This window comes from Nesoenas mayeri, assembly GCF_963082525.1.
Source record: "Nesoenas mayeri genome assembly, chromosome: 3".
Classification (NCBI taxonomy): Eukaryota; Metazoa; Chordata; class Aves; order Columbiformes; family Columbidae; genus Nesoenas; species Nesoenas mayeri.
Window position 1 is genome coordinate 80,650,449 of NC_137544.1, and position 23,322 is coordinate 80,673,770.

Below are 23,322 nucleotides of genomic sequence, written 5' to 3' on the forward strand. Positions count from 1 at the left end.
TTGAGTGGGAGAAGAGCCTTTAAATGGAATCAGAAGCTTCAAGTACTCCAGTTCTAATAAAGGGTTAGATCCCTGTCAGTTCTAGTCAGTGAAAATACCCATCAAGGTAGTATTCTACTACACTGGTTCCCTCAAACGGTGCCTTAGGTAATTCTTACTGTGTATCTTGAGATGGACTAAAATTACCTGAGCTTTCAAAAGCCTTTTGCAAGTATGTAATAATGTTGTAAAAGGTAAAATACTGCAACAAATTGGAAACTAAGTAGGATAACAAAGAGCAAAAGCAGAACTGGAGTAAAAAGCAAAGTCACTTATTGTGGTCTTGCAGGTTTTGGTATACTAGCTTTGGTAAGATATTTATGAATGCTAAGTGTGAAAAAAAATAGAATAACCACTTCATCAAATATGTGAAAACTAAAGAAAAACTACTAAGTGTACAAAGTCATTTGATCCACTTAAAACATTTGAGTTATTGTACAGAGAAGGCTGGTGGTGCCTGAGCCACAGACCCCTCAGCAAAGGACTTATATCAGAGCAGTAAGTGACCAAGAACCACAAGGAAAAAAATATGATAGTTCAAAATAATTTACCTGGATGTATTATTGACAGTGTTATTCTTTCCAAACTAAATTAACAGAAATTATTTAGCAATGACCACGGTCTAGATTTGTAAAGGTATTTAGTATCCCTTGAAAAAAACACCGCATGTATGTTTGTGGGAGTTGTGCCTTCATAGTTTTTAAAGTGTGAATGACAGGTTTTTTCTTCTTCTTTAATATATATTAAGGCAGAGGAAAGTAAGTGGAACCTCTGGTAGGAAGAGAATGATACCAAAAGTAAGAGTCAGCTAAACCAATACGATGCATTTCCCTGGAATGATGTATTGTTTCAAACAATCTGTGATAAAAGGCAAATTGCTAATAAAGAAGCTTAGAGATGTGAGGAATATGTGAAGTCTTTCACAGAAACTGAACCTAACAGACCAGGCAGTCTAGAGATTATAAATCATAAACAGAAACCTATCTAATTACTTCTTGGCTGGTGTTGAACCAAGATATTGAACTGCTGAACTGAGCCAACTTGGCAATTTGGCATTCTTATGCCCTTTTGTTTTTATTTCAGTTATTTTAAATCTTAATTTTAAAGGTGGAAGAGAGTACCTGTCTGGAAGTTCGGGAAATGTTTTTATGAAATACTGATGCTTACACTTCTAAACTGAAAATGGAGGGAAAGTAGCAACATGTTATAACTGTTGCACAAACTTCCAAAATAGTTAGCAAATGGCAGTGTTTAAATCAACTGTTAAATATATAGGGTGAAATAGAGGAGTGCTTTACTGTATCCTTTTTCCTTAGTAGCATTTGAATAGTGCAGTATCTCTTGTTTGTTTTACACCAGATGTTTTTATGAGGGAAAACAATGGTGGTGTGTTTTAATATTGATGAGTTGATTCTTCTGGGAATAATAGTATATCTACCTTCTCAGAATACAAATTGTGGGAGGTTTTTTATAGTGTAACTACCACAACACATTAAATTTTAAGTGCAACTCTTTGAAACTGTGGAACAAATTTTTTATTATCTTTCTTCTATCTACTTTCAGAGTGACTCTCCTTTTAAAACTATGTATCATGTTTTGGTGGCCTTTAAAAAGTAAATGTGTAAATCACCAGAGGTACTGTGTAATGTGTCAAAGCAGCATATGCTTAAGCACCTTATAAACTATTAAATAATGATAATATTTCTCTTTCTGAGGTTATTAGCTTATTCATTTTTAACAACTGCAAAACAACTGCAGAGTAACTAAAGTGCCTTGCTGTAACTTTTTCTTCTTTTTATTCCCTCAAGGAACTCGAAGCCCTGAAATTATAAATTATTTGGTGACAAGCCGAGCTTGCAATGCAGGCAATGAAAACCGTGGAAAAAGAGGTGACTTTTATAAAGGAAAGGATTTTCACGGAATCCTTCCTACAGAAACAGGAGTGCAGCCGAAGCCTGGAGAGCGGGCAGCTGGGCAAGCAGCAGCCATTGGAAGGAGCTGTCTGCAGCTCGCAGTGCTGCACTGAGCATGTCCCAGCGGAGCCCAGCGCAAGCAGCACATTATGCAAAAAGGCAGCTCTAGCAGATGGGAGAGAGGCACAGCAAGCATTTGCTCCGCTTGCATCACCACCGCTTGAAAACGAACCTGGATCGCTAGAGGGGATCTTGCCGGCAGGCCGAAGGAGTGAAATCCGGGAGCATGACTTGATTGCAGAAGGTCTTGCACAGAGAAAAATCATGGGGAATCAAGATGGGAAGCTGAAGAAAAATGCAGGTGATGTGCATGAAGGAGAGGATGCCTCTGGGCCCAAGGATACAGATGGCACAAAGAAGGTATCGGGAAGCAGGAGGGGACTGGGGAAGCATGCAAAAGGAAGTGAATCTGGTAAGAAGAAGGGTAAGTCGGAATCGAGGGCCTCCATGTTTTCAAATCTGAGGATCAGAAAAAATCTGTCTAAGGCTAAAGACGGGAATAGTAGTTCACGGGAGGATGTTTTGGAAAGCCAGGCCTCACAGGCTGGAGAGCTGGACAGTACTCATTCAATTGTAGCCAAAACTCCAGATATAAGCATCTCTGCAGATGAAGGGGGTCTCTCAGACACAGATGTGGAACATTTTGAAATCAGAAATGAAACTGTCCCAGCTGCTGCAGAGACACAGGATGGACAAAGGACCAGCTCTGGCTCTGATACGGATATATACAGTTTCCATTCAGCCACAGAACAAGAGGATTTGCTTTCTGATATCCAGCAAGCTATTAGACTGCAGCAGCAGCAGCAGGGGGCAATTAACACTGGAACTGAGGACCTTGTCACCAAAACAATGGGCCGACACATGGTTAATTCGCAAGCAGCCCCCTTAGATTTTGAACGGTTTCTTTCAGTAACTACCACTGACAAAGAGAGGAGCCCAGACACTGAAGCAGCTTTTCCAACGATATCTGAAATTGCAGAAAGCATTGGCGTCTCCTGTGCAGCTGAACGTGAACTGAAAGAAGTGGTAAATGGCACAGGCTCTCCTGGTAACGGCTTATTTGAAACACAGGAACGTAACCTACTGATTGATGAACAGAAACAGCTCGTTGCTAGAGTGGATGCTGTAGCTGGGGAACTAGAAGATGATTTAAATAGAACTGCGGTAGAAAATGGGTCTCAGACACATAGCTCCACACAACCTTTTCCAACCTCAGTAGCAGATGCTGAGACTGAAATTGCTGAAGTACAGTCTGTTGATTTACAGGATACAGTAACACAGGATGGTATTTCAGATGCAGGCCATGATCATGCTGCTGAGTCTCAGGAAGAGAAACATGCTCTATCAGCCAGTCAAGAGGACCTGCATAATGGTTTATCCACAGAAATGAAAAATGGCATTTTGTCCTCTGAGGGGACAACAGGCAGTCCGATGCTTGGTTCCCGATGCTTTAAGCCCTATCTAATTAATCCTTGTTACATCAAAACCACAACTAGGCAACTGAGTTCTCCCAACCATTCACCATCTCCCTCCCCGTCCCAGAGCCCACTTTTTACAAGGAAGCAGGAGTACTTCCACCAAAAAGAAAAAGTCTCAATCAAGAAGCAGAGGTCTGCTAGTTTGACAGGTTTATTTAGTCGTTCTGCAGACTGGACGGAAGAGGTATCTAATCACAAATGTGAGATAACACAGAAGGTGGGCTCTGCAGGCTACTTGGAGTACAAGGGGTTTAGAGAGAAATTCCAAACAGAAAGAGTGCCTTTGACTCATTCAAGGAAGTCCTCAGGGGTGCAGGCTTCTGCAGAGACATTTCCCAATGTCTTTTCAGGTGAGTGACATGTGTTAAGTTCGGTGTGGTGTTTTTTTGGTTGTCGTTTTTGGTTTTTTTTTGGTTTTTTTTTTTTTTTTGTTTTTTTTGTTTTTCCCCAGAGATTATTTAAAATACTTGAATTCAGTCCTTTGCCTGTACTATTGTCTTTACTTGTGCTGGCAGTTTCAAAATCAAAGGCCTGATCTTAGTCACATTTCATTAACAAGCATAGTGTCTCGACCCAGTGTCAGCCTGGCAGTATTGCCAGTAAAGGAAGTGCGTAACTCTTTGAAGTTTTTCTTTCTGCTTTTCTCCTTTGTTTAAATCCTCTAGGAGAAGGCTGGATGCATTAAATTATTCTTGTTGAAAAAGCTAAGAGCTGCACTGTTGTAGGCGGACCAGCTCTCCGCATAAATAGATCTTTCAGATGCAAAGCTTCCTGTAACTAAGATCTTGTTTGGGGTTTTCTTGTGCTAGGTGCTGTTCTGATGTATTGTAAATATTTGGGAGCTGCACCTGGTGTTAGACTGAGAAAAGGATGAGGATTTGCTTAGTGAAAAAAGGAAAAAGCCATGTAGGCACAGATGGACAGCCCTACAGAAAGGAACCAATTTCCTCTTCAGAAGGGTGAAAGAGGAGGAGAAAAAAATGTTAATCAATTGAAAAGGCAGCATAAAATGGAGAAGAGAAACTGTGGGTAATATGACTTGGTAGCTGTGGCAGGCTGCTGCTCAGGCTATGCAGGGTGACTCATTGAGAAAAGCATTCTTTTACCTTACCTGCTAGGCAGCTTGCACCCTCTCACAAAGGCATAAGAATATAGAGTTTACAAATGAAACAGTGTGAATAGATGGTTATATTTTCCTGCAATTTGAGTTGTTGGGTGGTTTGGATTTTTTTGTTTGATTTTTTTTGTTTTGTTTTGTGTTTGGTTTGGTTTGGTTTTTTTTCCCCTTTCTCTTCCCCCATCTGAAGTTTATATATAGAGCTAACGTATTCACAAATACAGATGGCCTCTGCCACAAGGCGGGTATGTATGCAGAGGAAACTCAGCAAAACATTCAATTTATTTTTCACTGAAAAAACTGTAGAACTAGGAGAATATAGAGAACATGCCCTACAAGTATCTGTTACAAGATTAAATCAGTTGAATCTATAATCAGTTTTGTTTTGAATGGAAGTCTGTTCTAGATGCAGGAGCACAGTAACCGTATATGTGCTGGACATATTCGCAAAAAATGCAGTGAGAATTTTATCATGCTTCTATGAAAACTTAACAAAATAGCATAGTTTATGAAGGGAGCAATGACTAGATTTAAAAATCACATGTGAGAAAATAGTTGAGCTATCAACAGCTGTTTATCATAGAAAGGCTATCTTGTTTTATACTGTAGGCTTAAAAAAATACATAACTTGTAATTGTTTGCATTCATAATTGCTTTCTTTGTGCACATTCTGCTCTGCTTGACATCACAGTAATACTGATGAATGAACCTGTTTGGAAACAGAAACTAAAATCAGTGCCTTTTTTGCACAGCAAAAGTTTTCAAATCCCTTCCATCTGTTTTCTTAGATTTAATTTCAGTTTTACAATTTGAGGTGATTACTACTTTCAGATTTATAGGATGTAAAAATCATGTGCAATTGACACCTGACAGCTTATAAACAAGTTGGAGAGCAAAGCTTTAAATGGCACCATCAGTAATTAGACTTTCTTCTTTCTGGTGGTACTATGATGGAAATAAACTTTGTGGTGAACTCAAAGAACATGGAATTACTTTTTAGATACCTGTTTTCCAGGACACAGACTTTTTCACATTTCTTCTCGAGGTTTTGACTTACTCATTAATAATTTTTGGTTTTTTGGGGCTTTCTGACCAACACTTTAGACTTATTGTGAAGGGACTAATGTCCAATGCAACAGTAGTTCTGTCTCATATGGAAATTACAGTGACCCTCATTTGCATGTACATACCAGCTGTCTTTACAGGCAGAGGACAATTATACCTCTTAGTTCCTGCAGAAAAGCTTGAAATGAGGGAACTGGAAGTGACGTGATAACGCTTTATCTCTTTTAATCATTCTTATTTTTAAAAATATATTTACAAGCTGAAAATAATCAAGAATATAAAAATAACAACTAATATACATAAAAAAGGAAAATTAAACTCAATGTTAGTATTCCTACAGACTGGCTGTCATTGCTGTAAGAGCAGAAAAGCCTCTTTATTTAAACCAGTCTGCACAGTCACAGTTACAGAAATAATTTCCTTGTAGTTTGAATACTGGTTTTGAAAAATGTTGTTTTCAATTGCGTGCATCAGATGCATCACTTCAGGGATTACAATCAGGATTTTAGAAATAACATTCTTAGTAGTGGTTTATTTCTGTCTTTTAAAAAGAGTCAGCTTCTTGCCTAGAGCATTAAATCCCATCTTGCTGTGCAGGGACTGCAGTGTTGGTCTGCATTTCTAACTAGCATCAAGTAAAATATTCCCCAATAATTTAGTCATCGATTTTAATGACAGCAGGTTCTCTGCAGATGACTGGCCTACTTTTGCAGTGTGTTGTGGTTTGGCTGTGTGCCATTTGGTTTTCACAGTGATCCATATGAACTCTACCAGGACTGTCTTAATGTAAAATGTAGATGCAAGCCAACAACTGGAATGCTAGTGACTTTGCATATTTTAACCTTTTTTTAAATAAGAAATAATTAAAATATGGTATTTCAGATTGGATGCATTGGCTAAGAATGTGGTGTGGACAAATTTATGGAGGTTTTCTAGTTCAGGCATCAGATCTATTTCTTTTATGGTGAGGACAGCTGTATTTGAAATTGCAGTGACAGTAATTACAAGTTCTAGATTACCTGATGCACAGTGGAGCCATGGCTTTTATGTAGTGGTCCCAGGAGGACAAGAGCTGAACCTGAATGAATAGGGTCGGCTCTCTCGCTTTGGTACATGGCAATGAATGATTTGCACTAACATTACAAGAGTATCTTGGTGGGAAAATGAAACTGATGTTTCCAAATGTTAATGTAACTGAAATGGAAGAGCTAATAGATTGATTAAATAAAAAGGAGTTTATCCTGGCATTAATTTGAAGTGCAGTGATTGCAGAGGAGCAGAGGGTGTGTGTTATATAAACTGAATGTAAGAGTCCCATCAGCTGCCCCAGACGGTAATTAAATTCAACCCAGACAAACCTGTGCCCATTCTAATCTCTGTTGGCTGGCTGTAACACACTTGCTGCATGAATCTCTTTTGAACGGATTATTTATCTTTACATTTCTCTTCAGAGGTTGATATTTATGCTGCTCTAGCTGTAAACAGGAGACAAACAAAAAGTCCAGGTTGCTGTAAACCAGAACAGTCAGTCCCCTGCTTGTGTGCTAACGGCCACCTTCTGATTTCCACAAAGTGCTGGCCTGCTTCTCACAAAGGCCACTTTAGCCCACTTCTGCGCTGTGCTAATGTCATCTGCACCCACTTGCAGCTCCAGTGCAGTGTCTGCGGGCATAAACAAAGGTCTTAGTATAGATAAGCATGTGAAAACTTGAAAAAAACAGGATGAAAGTTTTGTTTCTGAGACATAAAGTAGATCTTTTAAAATACTTCTTCAAGTGCTTTTGTTCTGATTCATGTGATGATGCACACAATATGGATTTGTATCTGTTGGCATCCTGAGGAGACTATTTATCATGCAACTGTTATTTGAGACTACTTGTGGTTAAATGTTTCACTGATTTTTGCTAACAAAAATACAAATATTTCTTCTATCAGGTGGTGGGGTTGTGCAGCCTCCTCTAACTAAGGGAGCTGGCAACAGCCACCCTTCATGTGATATGGGATCACACACTACACTGGGCGTTGCTAGTAAGCATGTGAAGGGAAAGACCACACTCTTTTTGCCTAGGAAACCCAAACCTGGAGAGAGGCGGAGGGGGAAAAAAAAAAGGGCTGCAATACTGCACTCCAACTACAGTAAACTGTGTTTGAAAATGGGCTGCTGTTATTGAAAGACTGCTGAGTGCTGATAAATTGCTTTAATGTTGCTGTGCCAGCACTGCAATATGGGAATGGGAGCAACATGAGCAATATCACTGGAATGCAGTGCTGCCACAGGGTTGTTTTGTTGGGGTCTCATGATTAATGCTTTGATCTTTATCTAGAACTTCACTGGGAGCAGCAGGTTTTGGTCATGGGACTAAGTGGTTGCATCTCTCTGGCAACTTTTTTCTGAGCAGCAGTTCTGTTCTGAGGTCTGACTGGCAGCCTGACTCATGTCTGGACTAGAAATGGGTCATCTTGGGTGCCTGCTGGTGTCTTTTGGGGAGCAAAGGGGGAAAGGAAAAGGGGCAGTTTATAGCTGGAGGCCCATGCAGTTCTGCTTCGATCTGAGACATAGTACCACTATAATAACCATCACACATGGGATCAGGCCAGAACTGGTCATTAAAGGACATTGTGTGCTTCAGTGATTTCGTTTCTGTTAAAAGAGCAGTGGATTATTCCAGTGGGAATAGTTATATGGGATTTAGATCTGAATATATTTATTGGACTAAATTGTGTTTTATCTTTTTTTAAATTTTTTAAATTATTTAATAGCTTGGGTGGGGTGATTTGTCCATTTTTTTCTTTTTTCTTTAAACTGTACATAGGCCTGTTCGTTGCAGAAAAATCTCTGTTTCTTGAAGCAGGCCTCACCTTTTTCTTCATACTATGGTGTCTAAAGAAAAATAAACTTGGAATTGAAAAGCATCTCGAACAGTATTTTAGGCCACTTGCATATGATAAATCAAGTCTTAATGTGAATCATGGTGATACAAAATGCAAAAATACTAGTTAGCCAAGGCATCTTGTTTGTGGTGTAGTTTAACCAAGCTCAGAATATGACCAAGTGTATTCTTTATAAACTACTCCTGCCAAAATTCAAACTTACGTAAGGAGTAGTGATGACAAAGTATGTGGGTGTTTCTGTGACTGTGGCTTTGATTATTTTTAGGTGCATTTCAAAGCATAGTTCTGTAGAGGCCAGGTGGCATACAACAGTTTCTGGAAATTTTTATGCATACAATTTCTCTTTTTGGGGCATTAAGTGAGCTGATAAAAGGGGAACAGGGCAGAAACAGTGAAAATCTGTGAAAGGAAGGTGATGGGAGGATGTGAGGATTTTACATTATATCACATCATTCCTGCTTCTTCATATGATAATACAAGGCCAGTTGCATTTCATTAAGTGCTTTAGAAAAGGCAGCAAAGTGGGTTCAGGAGCTGTGTCACACTTATTTGCTTTAAGCAGCAACAACTTCCTGCATTCCTACATTGCAGTTCATTTAAAGGAAGTTAGAGACAAGGAGATGGTCAGTGTTACCTTGAGTACCAAATGAATATTCCTAATTTTATTTCCATATTACTGCTGTCCATAGTAAGATTCATTCACATTTATGGAAATAGCTAGTCTTTCTGACCATGAATTTCATGTTTTCTGATGCAGAACCTTGCTTTATTCTCAGATAAATACATAACATGACTTCTTTCATCTGTAGATGCATAGACGGTAGAACACATTAAGTCAGTTGGCAGTTTTGCAGCAGTGGTTGTGAGATTGTGTATAAACAACATCATCATTATAAAAGTAAATCTTAATATACATAAAATTAAATGGAAATGTATAAATACAGCAGAAGTGCAGAAATGCTTGAGAATTTAATATCTTTGTGTCTTGACATATGCAAGTGAATAGTGGCAGGTAAGCCTAGTCACAAATTATATGTATCATCGGGACAGTCTTATTTGTCAGTAAAAGTATGAATTATTTGGTCTCAGGATCTGTATGCAATTTATCAGGAGCTCCAGAACTCTGAACCCAGTGTGAATTTGAATCAGGAGAAAGCACAGATAACTTTACTGTGGAACTAATTATAGGAGGTAGCTTTCATTCTAGAGTTTATTTGATGCCAAGATCTGACTCAGATGTCCCTTTAAGAAATATAATAGCTAGTATGTACCAAGGGAAAAACAACTTGTATTTTTTCCTCTTTCTTACACTGATAAGGAAAAAATAACTGTACAAAAGAAGTCAATACTGCAGTAACACTATAACTAACTGCATTAACATCTGCTGACAGGCATTGAAGAAAAGGTGGCTTTCAGTAAAAAAAAGAAAAAAAAATGGAAAAAAACAAAACGTTGCCTTCATAATAGAGGGTATGTATGTAAACACTATTTTGTCATGCAAAGAGTCAAGGCAATACAGTATGCTGAGAAATAGTTGAGGGAAATATTTTATTACATCAATAAAAGTACACGAAGGTCCAGTTATAACAAGGAAGACATACTTAGGTTTTATTTGAATGAAGTCTAGAAGAACATATGTGCAGAAATATATAGGCATGCATGTATATATTTTTCTTTCTTTTGTGGAATGTAGTTATGATTTTCTGCTTTTGTCCTTTATTCATCTTACCAGTTTTTGTTTATGCATACAAAGAATAAGACCTTGTGTACCTTGTGATAAATATTAAAAAGTCTGCAGTTATTAAAGCTGGAGGAGATTGTCAAACTGTGGGTACACAGCTCCTGGAGAGGAATAAAAGCTAAAGCATGCTGGGGCACTAATGAGTGGGTTGAAAGAAATTTGTTATTTGTATCCCCTTTCAGAGGCTTGCTCATTCAGTTCAGTTGTGTTTTGTGACCTGTGGGTGCTAGAGCAAATACTTCAAGTTACTTCTAAGATAGAGATGGGCCAGAGTGCATCAAATGTCAGTGTGCATGAGTTTGGACTGACAAAAGATGCTATTAGTAATAGCTACCCAAAAATAAATTAAAAAAAAAAAAAAAGACAAAAAAAAGACATCAGAGAAGCTTATTGAAGAGCTGGACAGAAACAACTGTGGCTTTCCAGAAGTCTGTGAGAACCTGGCACAGAATGCCACCTTCACACAACAAATCACCATGGAAACTAAAAGGGTAAAGATGGGCAGGATTAAATACTTGCTGAGAGGAGCATACACACCTGGAAAACACAATATGAAAGTTGCCAAAGATGCATACGATGCCTGAAAGATTCGGTAGATGGACACATAGATTCTCTTTTATCATAAACTGTTGCAATTAGGAACACTTTAGCAACATACTTCTGTAATCTGCAATAATACTGCATTAGAACTGAAGAGAAATCAAAGTGAGAAGGGGCATGCCACATAATGTTGTGGCAGGGTGCGTCGTCTTTACATTTTTAGAAAGGTATTTTGTACTGTGTACCGTTGCTGTATCATAGTTGGGGAATTGGTTGACATTTAAAAACTTCAGTTTCTGAAGGATATTTAGTGACGTTTAAGATATATTATTACCCTTCACTGTATATATGATACAAATAGTGAAATGTAAGGATAAAAACATAGTTTAATACTTTGTCTCAGCTTATCCTGTATGTCATACATCAGAAAACTAAGTGTGGGAGAAATGTATAAAATCTTAGTCACTGTGAAAGCAAAATGTCAAGGAGCTTAATGCTGAAGTTAGGGAGTTGGAATCCTTCAGAGATTTGCTAATCTGCAAGAATTCTGAAAGCACTGTCACAGGCCATCACATTTATTTTAATATATTTTGAAGTTCTGATGATAACAAAGCTATAATACCTGCTTTGTGGAAAAACTGTTATATTGTTATTGCAAATGATCCAGGTGATTTTCATTAACTTAACTTTGACTGCAGCAACAAGCAAGGCTTTGGAACAAATCTTGAGGGAGAAAATAAGATATAATTAGCTATTTGTTATACGATAAAAGGGCAAAGAAAAATAGAACAAAATGCAATGTGGTTTTAACAAAGATCAATAAGACTACATTGATAATTTTATGTACAGCTACTTTCTAGACAATGCAAGAGTATTAGGAAGGAATTAATCTTGGTTTATGTACAAAATTGAAACACTGCAAATAGCCCAAAGAAGAAAATTACTGGTGTTTTTGATAAGGGACTCTCTCATGTTACTTCTATTCCATCAAAGAGAAAGAGCTTTGTTTTCAACTTCTCTACCTGGTGTTTGGTCAAGTTGTGGAATTTTATTGTATAATTAATATAAGAGTAAAACTGGGTCATGATCTTTGTCCTGACCTTAGTGTTTGCAGGACTTGACCTTTTCATCACTGAGTGAAATTCCCAGTAAAATTTTGTCTTTCTCTGCTATAACACAAATTTCAAAATTAGGAACTGAGCTGGCACTGGGAGTCGTTTCATGAGGACCAAGGTCTGTATTATCAGCTTTGACCTGATTGCTTCATTTTTTTTCCAGCATGATTTGTGCAAGTATGGCATATGGTTAAGTTATCTTTTAACAGACCATTGGGTGATATGCTGGGATTGGTGGTATTGCTAGGTCTGATAGGCAGCATGAGTGGAGCAAGCCATTTTAAAATACAACTGCTTGGTTCAATCATGGGATACAATAGGCAGAGTGAGATAAGTTGTTTTTTGGTTTTTTTTTAAATATTTGCCTGTAACGTCCTTTCTGAGGTGTCTTTTTCCTTTGTTAATTCTGAGTTGTTTCCTTGTCATCTTGATTTCTGGGGAATCCCATTTTTCAAATTTTGCCAGACCTCTGCTTTTTCCATCAGGCCATTCTTGGAAGAATTTCAGTGGCATTTGGGTGAGATGCCACTTTTGCCCTGTGTATGCTGTGGTGGACAGCAGTAGGAGTCTCTTGCCAGTAGCAGCTTGTGACCCTCCTTCCAAAAGGGAGCAGGCACACGTGTTCCCTTGGCTTTTTTTGGGGATGTCTTGAACACTTGAAACTGTTAGAATTGTGTGATTCTGTAACTGTGTAATGGGTTGCTTGTTCTAGCTGAGTTAGTTGAAAATGCAATGATACGGTTATTTGAGTTGTTTTACACAACCTGGATTATGCTGAAATGATTAATGATAATTGTGGGGCTATAATTAGGGAAAAAAATTACTTGCTTGAGTTACATAGATGTTGATATATTGTGGTTCTAACTTACAACTAGTTAAGAGTTCTCATGGAAAATTTTTAACTCTTAAGAGAGTACTAAGAGGTGGGATGTCACAAAGGGTGCAAGATTGAGGTGTCAAGAGATTCAGACAGCTTGGCAAAGTAAAGCATGGTGTTCACTGTGACAATCAGATACATAACTGACAAATGCAAAATTAATAATTGGCAGTTTTATTCTAGTTGTTTGAAGAGCCTGTGAACGTAGTCAATCCATCGATACATGTTTTTTCAGTTGAATTTAATAAATATGTATTTCCAACTTTGAAATTATATAGAACTGTGTGTAGGCAGGCATTGTGGGTAAATGGGGAGATAGTGTTGATGTATGTCTTTTTCCTAATTCTCTTGTTTAGAGAGGTTTTCTGCTTTTGACTTCTGAATTTAGGATGATGTGGGTTCAGTTCATACCATCCATGTTAACAGAGCCAGGAAATCTAGAGACAGAATATCAGAGAAGAAAGTACAGTCCACTCAGGTGTTTTCACACAGCTGTAACTTTAGTATCATTGTAAAAGCTAAAATATAGCATATATATATATAAAATATAAATTAATGTAATGCAGATAACATACTAATATACAATATTATTATATAAAGAAATCATTATTTATCCTCTGTTTTATTCCCCTTAGAAACATATCTATGTGTACAAGCAGTGAAGGCAGATATTAGCTATTACATTGATAATAAAAACAAAAGGAAATATCTTTATGACAATCATAGGAATTTGCACCATAACCCTAGACCTTGACAAGTTTTTTTACTTTTAAGGTTCATGTTGCCTGGAAATAAGACTTATGACACACTTTATCTTGTATTTATTCATAGTGGAAGGATTAGATATTTTTTTTTTTTTTTCCTTTTTGTTATGAAACCATGTTGTGTGTGCAGGCCTATTGGTTGGTGGGTTTTCCGTATTTTATGTAACCAGGTTGTGACAAAACCATCACGTGGTTTTAGGAAAAGTATCTGTCAATGAAAATACAGTCCCTTTAAAACAACAACAACAACAAAACAGCCAAAACAACCTCATAGGATGAGATCTATAACAGAGCTTCCCAATCTAAATCAGCAGAGGATTAGACGCTGCGGTGAAAAAGAACAATAAATGAAGTCTCTAATCCTGAAATACTGGGTGTAACCTCCCAGGTCAGGCTTCAGGCAAGCAAGAGACTAAATTAATTGGTTATTTTATTTTATTTTTTTTTTTTTAGTGCAAATGTATGTTCAATATGTGTTTATGCAGGACTTGTTATTTGAAGAGATGTCTGAAGTACCAATTCTCAGTTCCGTTTTATTCCTCAGGTTCCACATACGACTTTGAAAACCTCTTCTCTCTCAGCAGTCATGTGTTGCATACTAAGGCTTGCTGGTACAGGTTAGCTGAAAAACTTGAAATTTGAAAATATTATGGAATTAAAGGCAAATATTTAGGAAATTTAATACTTTTGATCCTTGAAATTTTAATTTTATATGTGAATTATTAGTAACTAAATGCTTTGTATATTTGAGATCTAGGAAAGTACGTTAAACAGTAGAAAGGTGAAAATGAAGTGTGATCGATTTGCCCCTTGGAAATGCTTCAGCACACTTTTTCTTTGTAGTTTGGAGGAATGGAATGAATGAAAAAATATTGTACTGTAAAGTATTTAAGAAATTACATGGAATTGCAACTACTAGCACATATACAAGCAAGCACGTATGGAAGTCTTTGCAGTACTTCTGTCTCCTGGAGGGGTTTGTCGTCTTCTGGCATTCCAAGGAACAGTTGATGCTGCACAGTTCAGGTGCTTTGCCAGCCTATTTAGATCTGATTTAGCTGTGACCTGGATGGTAGTATATGTAGCAAAGCAGACAAGGAAAAAAGTTGGAAGGAAGGAATGTTTTAGGGATATATGTGGTAGTGGATATCTGAATTATAGTTTTTCCTAAACTTTGAACTGCTGCTCTGTTGTTTTTTGGGTTTTGTTTGTTTGTTTGTTTTTAATTGATATAAATATGTTCACTATTGTAATCCTTTGGAAATTGAAAAATCATAATAAGACCACACTTGTCTCTGTATATTTCGTAAGACTAATAGAAAACATTCTGAATGGTAATGCATCACTTTGTTCATGTCCTTTGTTTTCCTTTTATTTTTTTTTTTCTTGTCCTAGCTCCCCAGAATAGAGCACCACCTATGGTACTTTTGGCTTCAAAGCTTATGAAATCTCTTTGCTGTGTGAGCATTTATAATCCCACTGAAACGGGGAGCAACTGTGGAAAAGAGGGCAAGCTGATTTTGGTTTTGAAGATGGAAGCACTACGTGCATGAGTCACTGTTAACCCATGATACGACTCTGAGTGGGGTGTTCAGGGCTAGAATTACACTGCAGCCATTCACCTTACATTGGAAAAACTAAAGTTGAAAGTCTACCTCCAGTCCATGTAGCTTAAAATGTGTGGATGCAGCTGCTGTGCTGACGGTGACAGGGTGGTGTGGTGCTCTGGTGGTTAGAAGAGAGAATCGCGGGAGGCTGACAGGAGGGGGAGCTTTTGGAGTAGAACTCATTTGTATCATCAGTCTCAGCTTGTGCTCACTGACAGATGTGCTCCCGGGCTTTTGCAAATGCGGTGTCAGGAGGATAGAAAGCACATCTTTAAAGATAAATGTGAGGTTATAAGAACTCAATCCTCGGGGAAATGTTATTGCAATCTCTGCTGTGGTGCTGAGCCTCGGTGCATGAATGTGTGGCTTTTTAGTGTGTCTGTGAATACTGTAGCTTTCTCCTCTTTCTCTCACATTTGTCTCTCTGCTTCATTAATGACTTGGATGAGGGACTAGAGTGTACTATCAGCAAGTTTGCTGATGACACCAAGCTGAGAGGAGTGGCTGACACGCCAGAAGGCTGTGCTGCCATCCAGCAAGACCTGGACAGGTTAGAGAGCTGGGCAGGGAAAAATTTAATTAAATATAACATGGGCAAATGTAGAGTATTGCATCTGGGCAGGAACAACCCCAGGTTCCAGTATAAGTTGAGGAATGATCCGTTAGAGAGCAGTGTAAGGGAGAAGGATCTGGGGATCCTGGTGGACAACAGGATGACCATGAGCCAGCACTGTGCCCTGGTGGCCAAGAGGGCCAGTGGCATCCTGGGGTGTATTAGAAGGGGGGTGGTTAGTAGGTTGAGAGAGGTTCTCCTTCCCCTCTACTCTGCCCTGGTGAGACCACACCTGGAATATTGTGTCGAGTTCTGGGCCTCTCAGTTCAAGAAGGACAGGGACAGAGAGAGGGCAACAAAGATGATTAAGGGAGTAGAGCACCTCCCTTATGAGGAAAGGCTGAGGGAGAGCTGGGTCTCTTGAGTTTGGAGAAGAGGAGACTGAGGGGTGACCTTATTAATGTTTATATATGTGTAAAGGGTGAGTGTCATGAGGATGAAGCCAGGCTCTTCTCGGTGACAAACAATGGTAGGACAAGGGGTAATAGGTTTAAGCTGGAACGTAAGAGGTTCCACTTAAACTTGAGAAGAAACTTCTTCTCAGTGAGGGTAACAGAGCACTGGAACAGGCTGCCCAGGGAGGTTGTGGAGTCTCCTACTCTGGAGACATTCAAAACCCACCCGGACACATTCCTGTGTAGCCTCACCTAGGCGTTCCTACTCCAGCAGGGGAATTTGACTGGATGATCTTTCAAGGCCCCTTCCAATCCCTAGCATCCTATGATTCTATGATTCCCCTCAATAACTAAGCAAATCCAAAGTTAACAACAACATGCTCGTGATATTGCTGTTTTTTAAGGATTTTATTGTTCACTTTGTTGGTCTTTGAAAGGTTGGTCTTCTGTGCAGATTGGTCAGGAAAAGAACTATAATGTGAATTCCTTGAGTTGGGACTTGCCTGTATTTCTCGGTGGACAGTACTGAATGTACTTTCAACGTTCAATAAAGACCTGCATTTCAGAAAAGTGTAAATCCTTATTTTTAGTGTGTGCCTCAGGAGAAAAAAAGTTGTCCTGAAATATAAAATAACTGTAATAGACCAAACTTGCTTCCTTCTAAAGAAGGCTACCTCTCCCATCAAAAGTCACAGAATCACAGAATGCTAGGGATTGGAAAGGACCTCAAAAGATCATCTAGTCCAATCCCCCTGCTGGAGCACAGTCGTGCTCATGACAGACAAGGTGGTTCACATTATTAGTACTGACGGTCAAGGTCTGTAGCAGTTCATGCCGTATGGAAGGATGCGTAATATGTACATACAGGTATCTCTTCAGGCCAAGGGAGAATCTGTGACTGTGTCAGGCTGGTACTGGGTGGGAGGATTACATGAAATTATTATATGTATATTTTATATAAATATATATATTTTTCTAGATAAAATAGTTAATATTTTACAATATTTCATTATTATATGAAATAATGTTTGTAAAATGACTTTTGTTGGGGGTAGTCATCCTTTCTCCCTCCACCTTTCATTTGAGTGAACATGGTTGCACTAAATCTCACGTTGAAAATGATCATTCAAGAATAGCAATTACCTGCATTTTTGAAAAAGGCAGACAATATGAAACCATTCTGGACTTGCAAATTTTCATTGTGCAGTGAATGGCTTATATGTTCTTCAGTTGTTGCCAGAGGTGATTTTGATGAAGCGCTATTCAGGTTTTGGTCATAGTGATGTCCTGCAGGACAAGAGATCGTAGTAAGATCATAGTGCTTCATCTTAATGAGAAGGGAAAGAAGTGGCAGATGACATGGTGGTAGAGAACATGGAATTTGGAAGCTGAGACAGAAGACCTAGGCTGAGCTATGGCAGAAAAAGTATCACAAAATATCAAGAGTACCTGATACTACCAAACTTAATTTCACATTCCCATTCTTTTAGTTAGTTAATTGTGTAATCCTTTGTAAGAAAATAAAAGAGGCTTAACCCTTAACTACGATTTAGTAAGTCATTCTAAGCTGTTAAAAAGTAACTTATAAATTTATAGTCATTTGCTGGAGGATTTTGGCAAGATCCTTAGAACACTGATTTTATCGAAGACTGAAACTTAACTGCAGTTCTTCTCTAATTCAAAAGCTGGTACACCTTCCATTCTTGCCAAACTAGTGCTTAGGGAAAAAGAAAGAATAGGCTCTAAGAACTTCATGACCTGAGATTTATGGGAAGAAATGTTGTTATAATGTAAAAAAATTGACCTTTTTAAGGGGGGGAGGGGGGGGGAAAGAAGCTGAGATATCTTTGTTCTTTACTATTTTCATGGTGTGTAAAGGCAACCAAGATAAATGTCTTTTACCATTGCCCTTCAATCCCTGTAGCAGAAATCAGCTGATCATTTAATAATTATGACATCATTAATCATTTAATTATTCCAGGTTATTTGCAACCACATTTACCTATTGAGAACACATTCAGATATTACCTCATGTAAGTTATGAGTAAGAGGTGATTAAGGCTATTCTTGCTGCATTTTATTTATGAACTAAAGATGAAAAAATGTAGCTTAAAATATTGTGGTTGAATTCGATGGGAATTTAACCTAGGAATTAAATATGGCTGTGATTTTGGTTTTTCTGTTTAAGGAATAGATACAGGGATTAATATTGCACAATTTTGCACCTCTAGACACAAAGTCATTTTAGTTTGACATAATTATAGTGCAAATAGATGGAATACTGGCAAACCATTTTTGGTTCCAAACAGAAGTAGTTAAAAGCCTGTGGCATCTAAAGTTAAGGAGGTATTTTGCTATACCTGAACAAAAATATAGCCTTCATCTTGCCCTTTATCAAAATCATGAATGTGATTCCTGCTGCTTCCTGAACACATATTGCTTTATTTGACATCAGTGCAGGCACGGATAAGGGCAGAGGGCAGCCAGGTGGGGGGGAAATTTGGCACCAACCTCCCCAGGCTGCAAAGGACTTAGGAGCTGGAATGCATCTGCTGTAGTGACAATTGGCTTTTACCTGAAAACAGGTGAAAGAGAAATGTCAGATGCACTTGACAAGGGAGGCACAACTTCTTGGTGAGTGGTGGTTTTCAAACATTGGTCTTCCCCGTAAAAGAGCTTCAGCCCTGTCTGAACTAGAGCACCACAGTGACTCTGTCTGTTGGGAAGTACCCGATGGCATGGTATTGCCTTGAGAAAATTAGTGACATTCCCAAGTAATGACACACTTTCTTTTGGTGGGCTGTACTCCTCACTACTCTTTATGGAAATATACATTGTCTTTTTTATAACTTTGGCTGTGTTTTATGTTTGAGGGGGAGGCGAGTGGTTCTGACACTTGTAATGACTGTTCAATTTGATGATGAGCCCGTAGCTGGTTAGGTACAAAATTTCAGTGGCTTAACAGTCTATTCTAAATATATTGGCACGTAAGTGCTTTAAACATATAACGCATTTATTGTTGATGCAGTGTTGGTGTTTTGTTTTTGTTTTGTTTTGTTTTTTTCCCACAGCTGTTCACAGTGAAGCTATTTTCTGTATGCATTGAAAAACGAACTTTTTCCAGCTTGCATTTGGTAAAATGTGTGAAATGAACTGGCAAAATGTACTTCTGTAATTCAAATTTGTCTGTCCTCAGCTCTCCATAGCAATCATAAGGAACACGTAAGCTGTGTCAGAGCACAGCTTTGTCCAATATTATCTTTCTGTTGGGAACCTTTATTTTTTTGACTCAATGAATATTTGATGCAAAGGACAACTTAGTTGTACTCAAGTTAGTTTAAATGATTGATTCTTTCAGGTCAAAAAGTACTAGCTAATATAATTAAATAAATTTTACTACTGTATTTATTCCAAGACTGGTAATGCACTGGGGACAACACTTAAGCCTCAGATGGACAAAGTGGCATAAGTAATGCAGAGTGCAGTAAGAGAAGTTAAGTTCATTAATGACTTTATTTAACATATATGCTTATTCTATGATATCTTGTCTGAATACTAAAGTATGCTTAGACAAATGTTAATAATCACTAAGCAACAATAGTTAACAACCACTATACAAATTAAACCGCAACTGAATGGCAACTGAAATTCTGAACAAAGTATCTGAGCAAGACTTAAGCGGTACAATGAACAGCAAAATAATGAATGGATTAAGGAGAAGAAAAAAAATAAAAAACAAAAAGAAAAACAAAAAAGGACTCGTTTCCTGTTTTGTCAGTGCTAGATGTTATTCCTGTTAATTCAGTTAAACCAAAAGGGGCAGGGGACTATTCTTCTGGATGGCCAGGAGAAGACTTTCTAAACATGACATGACTATTTAAATGTTGGAACATCCAGACCAAAAAAAAAAAAATTATATATATATATATAAAAAACCTGATGTTCAAAAGTCATGGACAACATTTTAATGTTTAGTATGACATGAGGAAATGTGTCATTTTCTCACATAGTCCTATTTGTGTGTGTATGTGCGCAGGGTACTCTTCCTCTGGTGTATTTTCTTCTTACTATTTTTTCTTCTGCATTTTAGATAAATGTAAAGCATCGACTTCTCCATTCATCCTCATCACTTGCAGTCTCTCATTTAGCTAGACAACTTTCCATCTTATTGAACTCTACTCACTGATCTAAGATGATACTATGATAATATGATGTGCATTGCCTCAAAAGTCTAGCAGAAATGCTACTTTTTGGTGCTCTAGTGTCAGTTTGATGCCTGTCTTATACTTTTCTTTTTTTTTTCTAAAACTTGCTGATATAGCTTAACCTTAGTATTTTTAGTTGGGAAGATCAATTTACAGCAGTATAAAGGTAATACCTGGGGCTTTTTTAAGTGGTCTTCTACAGCACCACTAAGCATTGGCAGCTACAGCCCCAAAGAAAAATTACGAAGAAATCACAAAACTGTCTGTCTGCAGATAGCCCCCTATTTACGCTTCACTTGATTTCATGCTGTAGCCTTTCTTCATGCAGAGAATTGCTGTACATCACTGTAACTGTGAGTAAATTGTTGTGAAAAATCACAGTGCATTTCAGACAGTAAGAAAGCCTGTCTTCAATTAATTAACGACTTTGAAGGTTTAACAACTGAACTTGATCTTCAGCTAAAAAGAAGGATATGTTGAATAAGCAATTATGTTATCATCACCTTATAGGTGGTGAAACCAAGGAACAAAGGCAAACTAATCAGCAAAAATAACAAAACTTGTGTATCTTATAAGTTTATCCCCTGGCTTATCCCCTGGAATGTACTGTATCACGTCTAATAAAAGGCCAGGAAACCTGGACAAATAATTCAATATTATCAGTTCTTCAGATGTGGAGGGGAAGATCTTAGAAATAGCTTCTAACATTTTAATGTATTGTTTATTTTGGGCTGTATTGTCCCATGAATTTAAAATAATACGGAAACTTTGGGCCAAATGTCACTTACAATGTCCTTTATAAATTACATCCAGATGTTTTATCAAAAAATCTTTTTGTATGTTTAAAAAGCCTGGGAAATTTTACATTTTGAATAAAATCAACATTCAAACAGAGATCTTCCATTTATATGTGTAAAAAAAAAAAAAAAAAAAAAGTACTATCATTATTATTATTATTGCTACTTTAAATGTCACTAAAATGCTTTCTTAATGTACTTTTTCTGGAAAAGTACCTTTGGCTTCCAGAGAGAAGGTCGGAAAAACAGACTATAGGAACTGAAGGAACTGATTTAGGTACAAATTGTATTCACAGCTAGTTTATACTAAAACATGAAATTAACTTTATTACTCTGTCTGCCTTTTCTTTTCCAGTAGATCTATTTAGTCTCCTCATTTATATCCTGTAACTCTGCACATTGGCATCTTTTGACATTCTAGAGCTTAATCAAGCAATTTAATATTCTTAGCATGTAGATTTTACTACAGCTGGGGTCTATAACTAATTTTTGTAGTCTCTCTCTGACTAATCGCACACATCACAAAGGTCTTTCAAACCTCTAGCATTGTCGCCTTTAATATACTTTATAGCGTATGTTTTCCTTTCATGCTTTGGTGAGATAACAAAGAAAACACCTCGATTGTGAAATCTGGCTCTGTAATAGGAATAAATCTCTTTTATTGCTTTTCAAAAGTTTTACTTCTCTGAGTTGATGCTTATGGCACTGTGTTTTAGTTTGGAGTACTCTGCTGCTCTGGAGCCGTATTAAATACAATTTAAAATAGAATAGTTATCAGGAGTTCTGTTTGTTTGTTTTGTTATTATTCTTTTATTGAGAGTTTCTCCAAAGAAGTAGATAACAATTTCTTAAAGGCTATGATCATTTTATGATGTTTCTTGGTAATATTTTGATTTTTCCCATCAGGGCAATTGCATAATTTAAATAAACAGGAAATTGATGCTACAGTAACATCTCATGTTTTTTACCTGTACTCCTCAGTGTAGCCAATACAAGGTATATTTTCTTGAGTATCCTCATTAATGAGGCTACAGATCAGTTCAAACTATTATATAGAACTTCTTTATATTGAATACCTATTATGGGATACTTTTCTGAAGAATTATTTTTTTATTTCATGTTTATACTTCTAATAGTTGAGATTTTTGATAGACATTGTAATGCCTTTGTGTCCCATAGATAGCTACAAATTCTTATTGATCTGTGTCATCACCTTGGCAGGACGAACTCTACTGGAAAAGCTCTTCAACCAGCAGGAAAATGCGCCACAAGAAGAAGCGGAAAAACTTTGTTCTCGTATTATTGCATTGGGTCTTTTACTTCCATTCACCGACTGCTTCAGAGAACCATGTAATCAGAGCACCCAGCAAACCACACCCACGTTCGATGTAAGTAGTGAAAACATTCTCTTTGTTCTGTTTTGCCAAGCAGAACATGTCTCATCAGTCCTGAGAGAATTCTATTAGCCCTTTTAATGAAAATTAACCTTGAGAGAGTGGCTGGCTAGTATTATGAGCTCAGATGCGTACACTTTTGGATCCTAGTAAGCGTAAGTTTTAAAAGGTTCTCTATTAACTTGGTTTCTTAACTTATTAACTCATATCTTAGTCTACTGTACTGTTCTTCATCTGTGGTTTTCATTAAGTCTTTTCATTTTAATCAAAGCACTCTGTAGGACTATCAACACTCCAATCCCATTGCTGCTTCACCAAAAATAAGGATTAAAGGAACAACAGAAAACAGCATGTAAAAAAAACTTTACAGAACCCAAATAGGATATCTATGCTAGATGATTTCTTCTCCCTGAAAGGTTTTGATACAAAATAGTGCTGGGATCAGTGCAACTTTGCTAGAGTTCCAGCTACTGTGTTATCTCTGCCTTTGGGCTATCTGGCCAGACTGCTGTTATTCATGGTGTTTGCATACCATTACAAAATTGTGGTGTAGACATTGCCTAACATCCTTTTATTTTTCTTCTTGGATGATGAATTCAACATTGTCTGGTACTGTACAACCCATGAAGTTTTACAGTGAACTTATTTTTCTGATCTTTGCTTTTAAATTTTGACGCTTCTTTGTAGTGGTTTATGTGACTGAAGAGAAT

General features: G+C 37.5%; 1 protein-coding gene across 1 annotated transcript in view; it reads left to right on the top strand.

Moving 5' to 3' along the window:
• Positions 1-1,898: 1,898 nt before the first annotated feature.
• The window catches only part of FMN2 (formin 2), a gene marked incomplete at its 5' end in the record, with an annotated part of 156,569 nt that continues 135,145 nt past the window's right edge, over positions 1,899-23,322 (top strand). Inside the window, 2 exon segments of the mRNA XM_080341260.1 lie at positions 1,899-3,840; positions 22,440-22,606. Of these exon segments, the coding sequence (XP_080197386.1) occupies positions 1,899-3,840; positions 22,440-22,606 (2,109 nt within the window).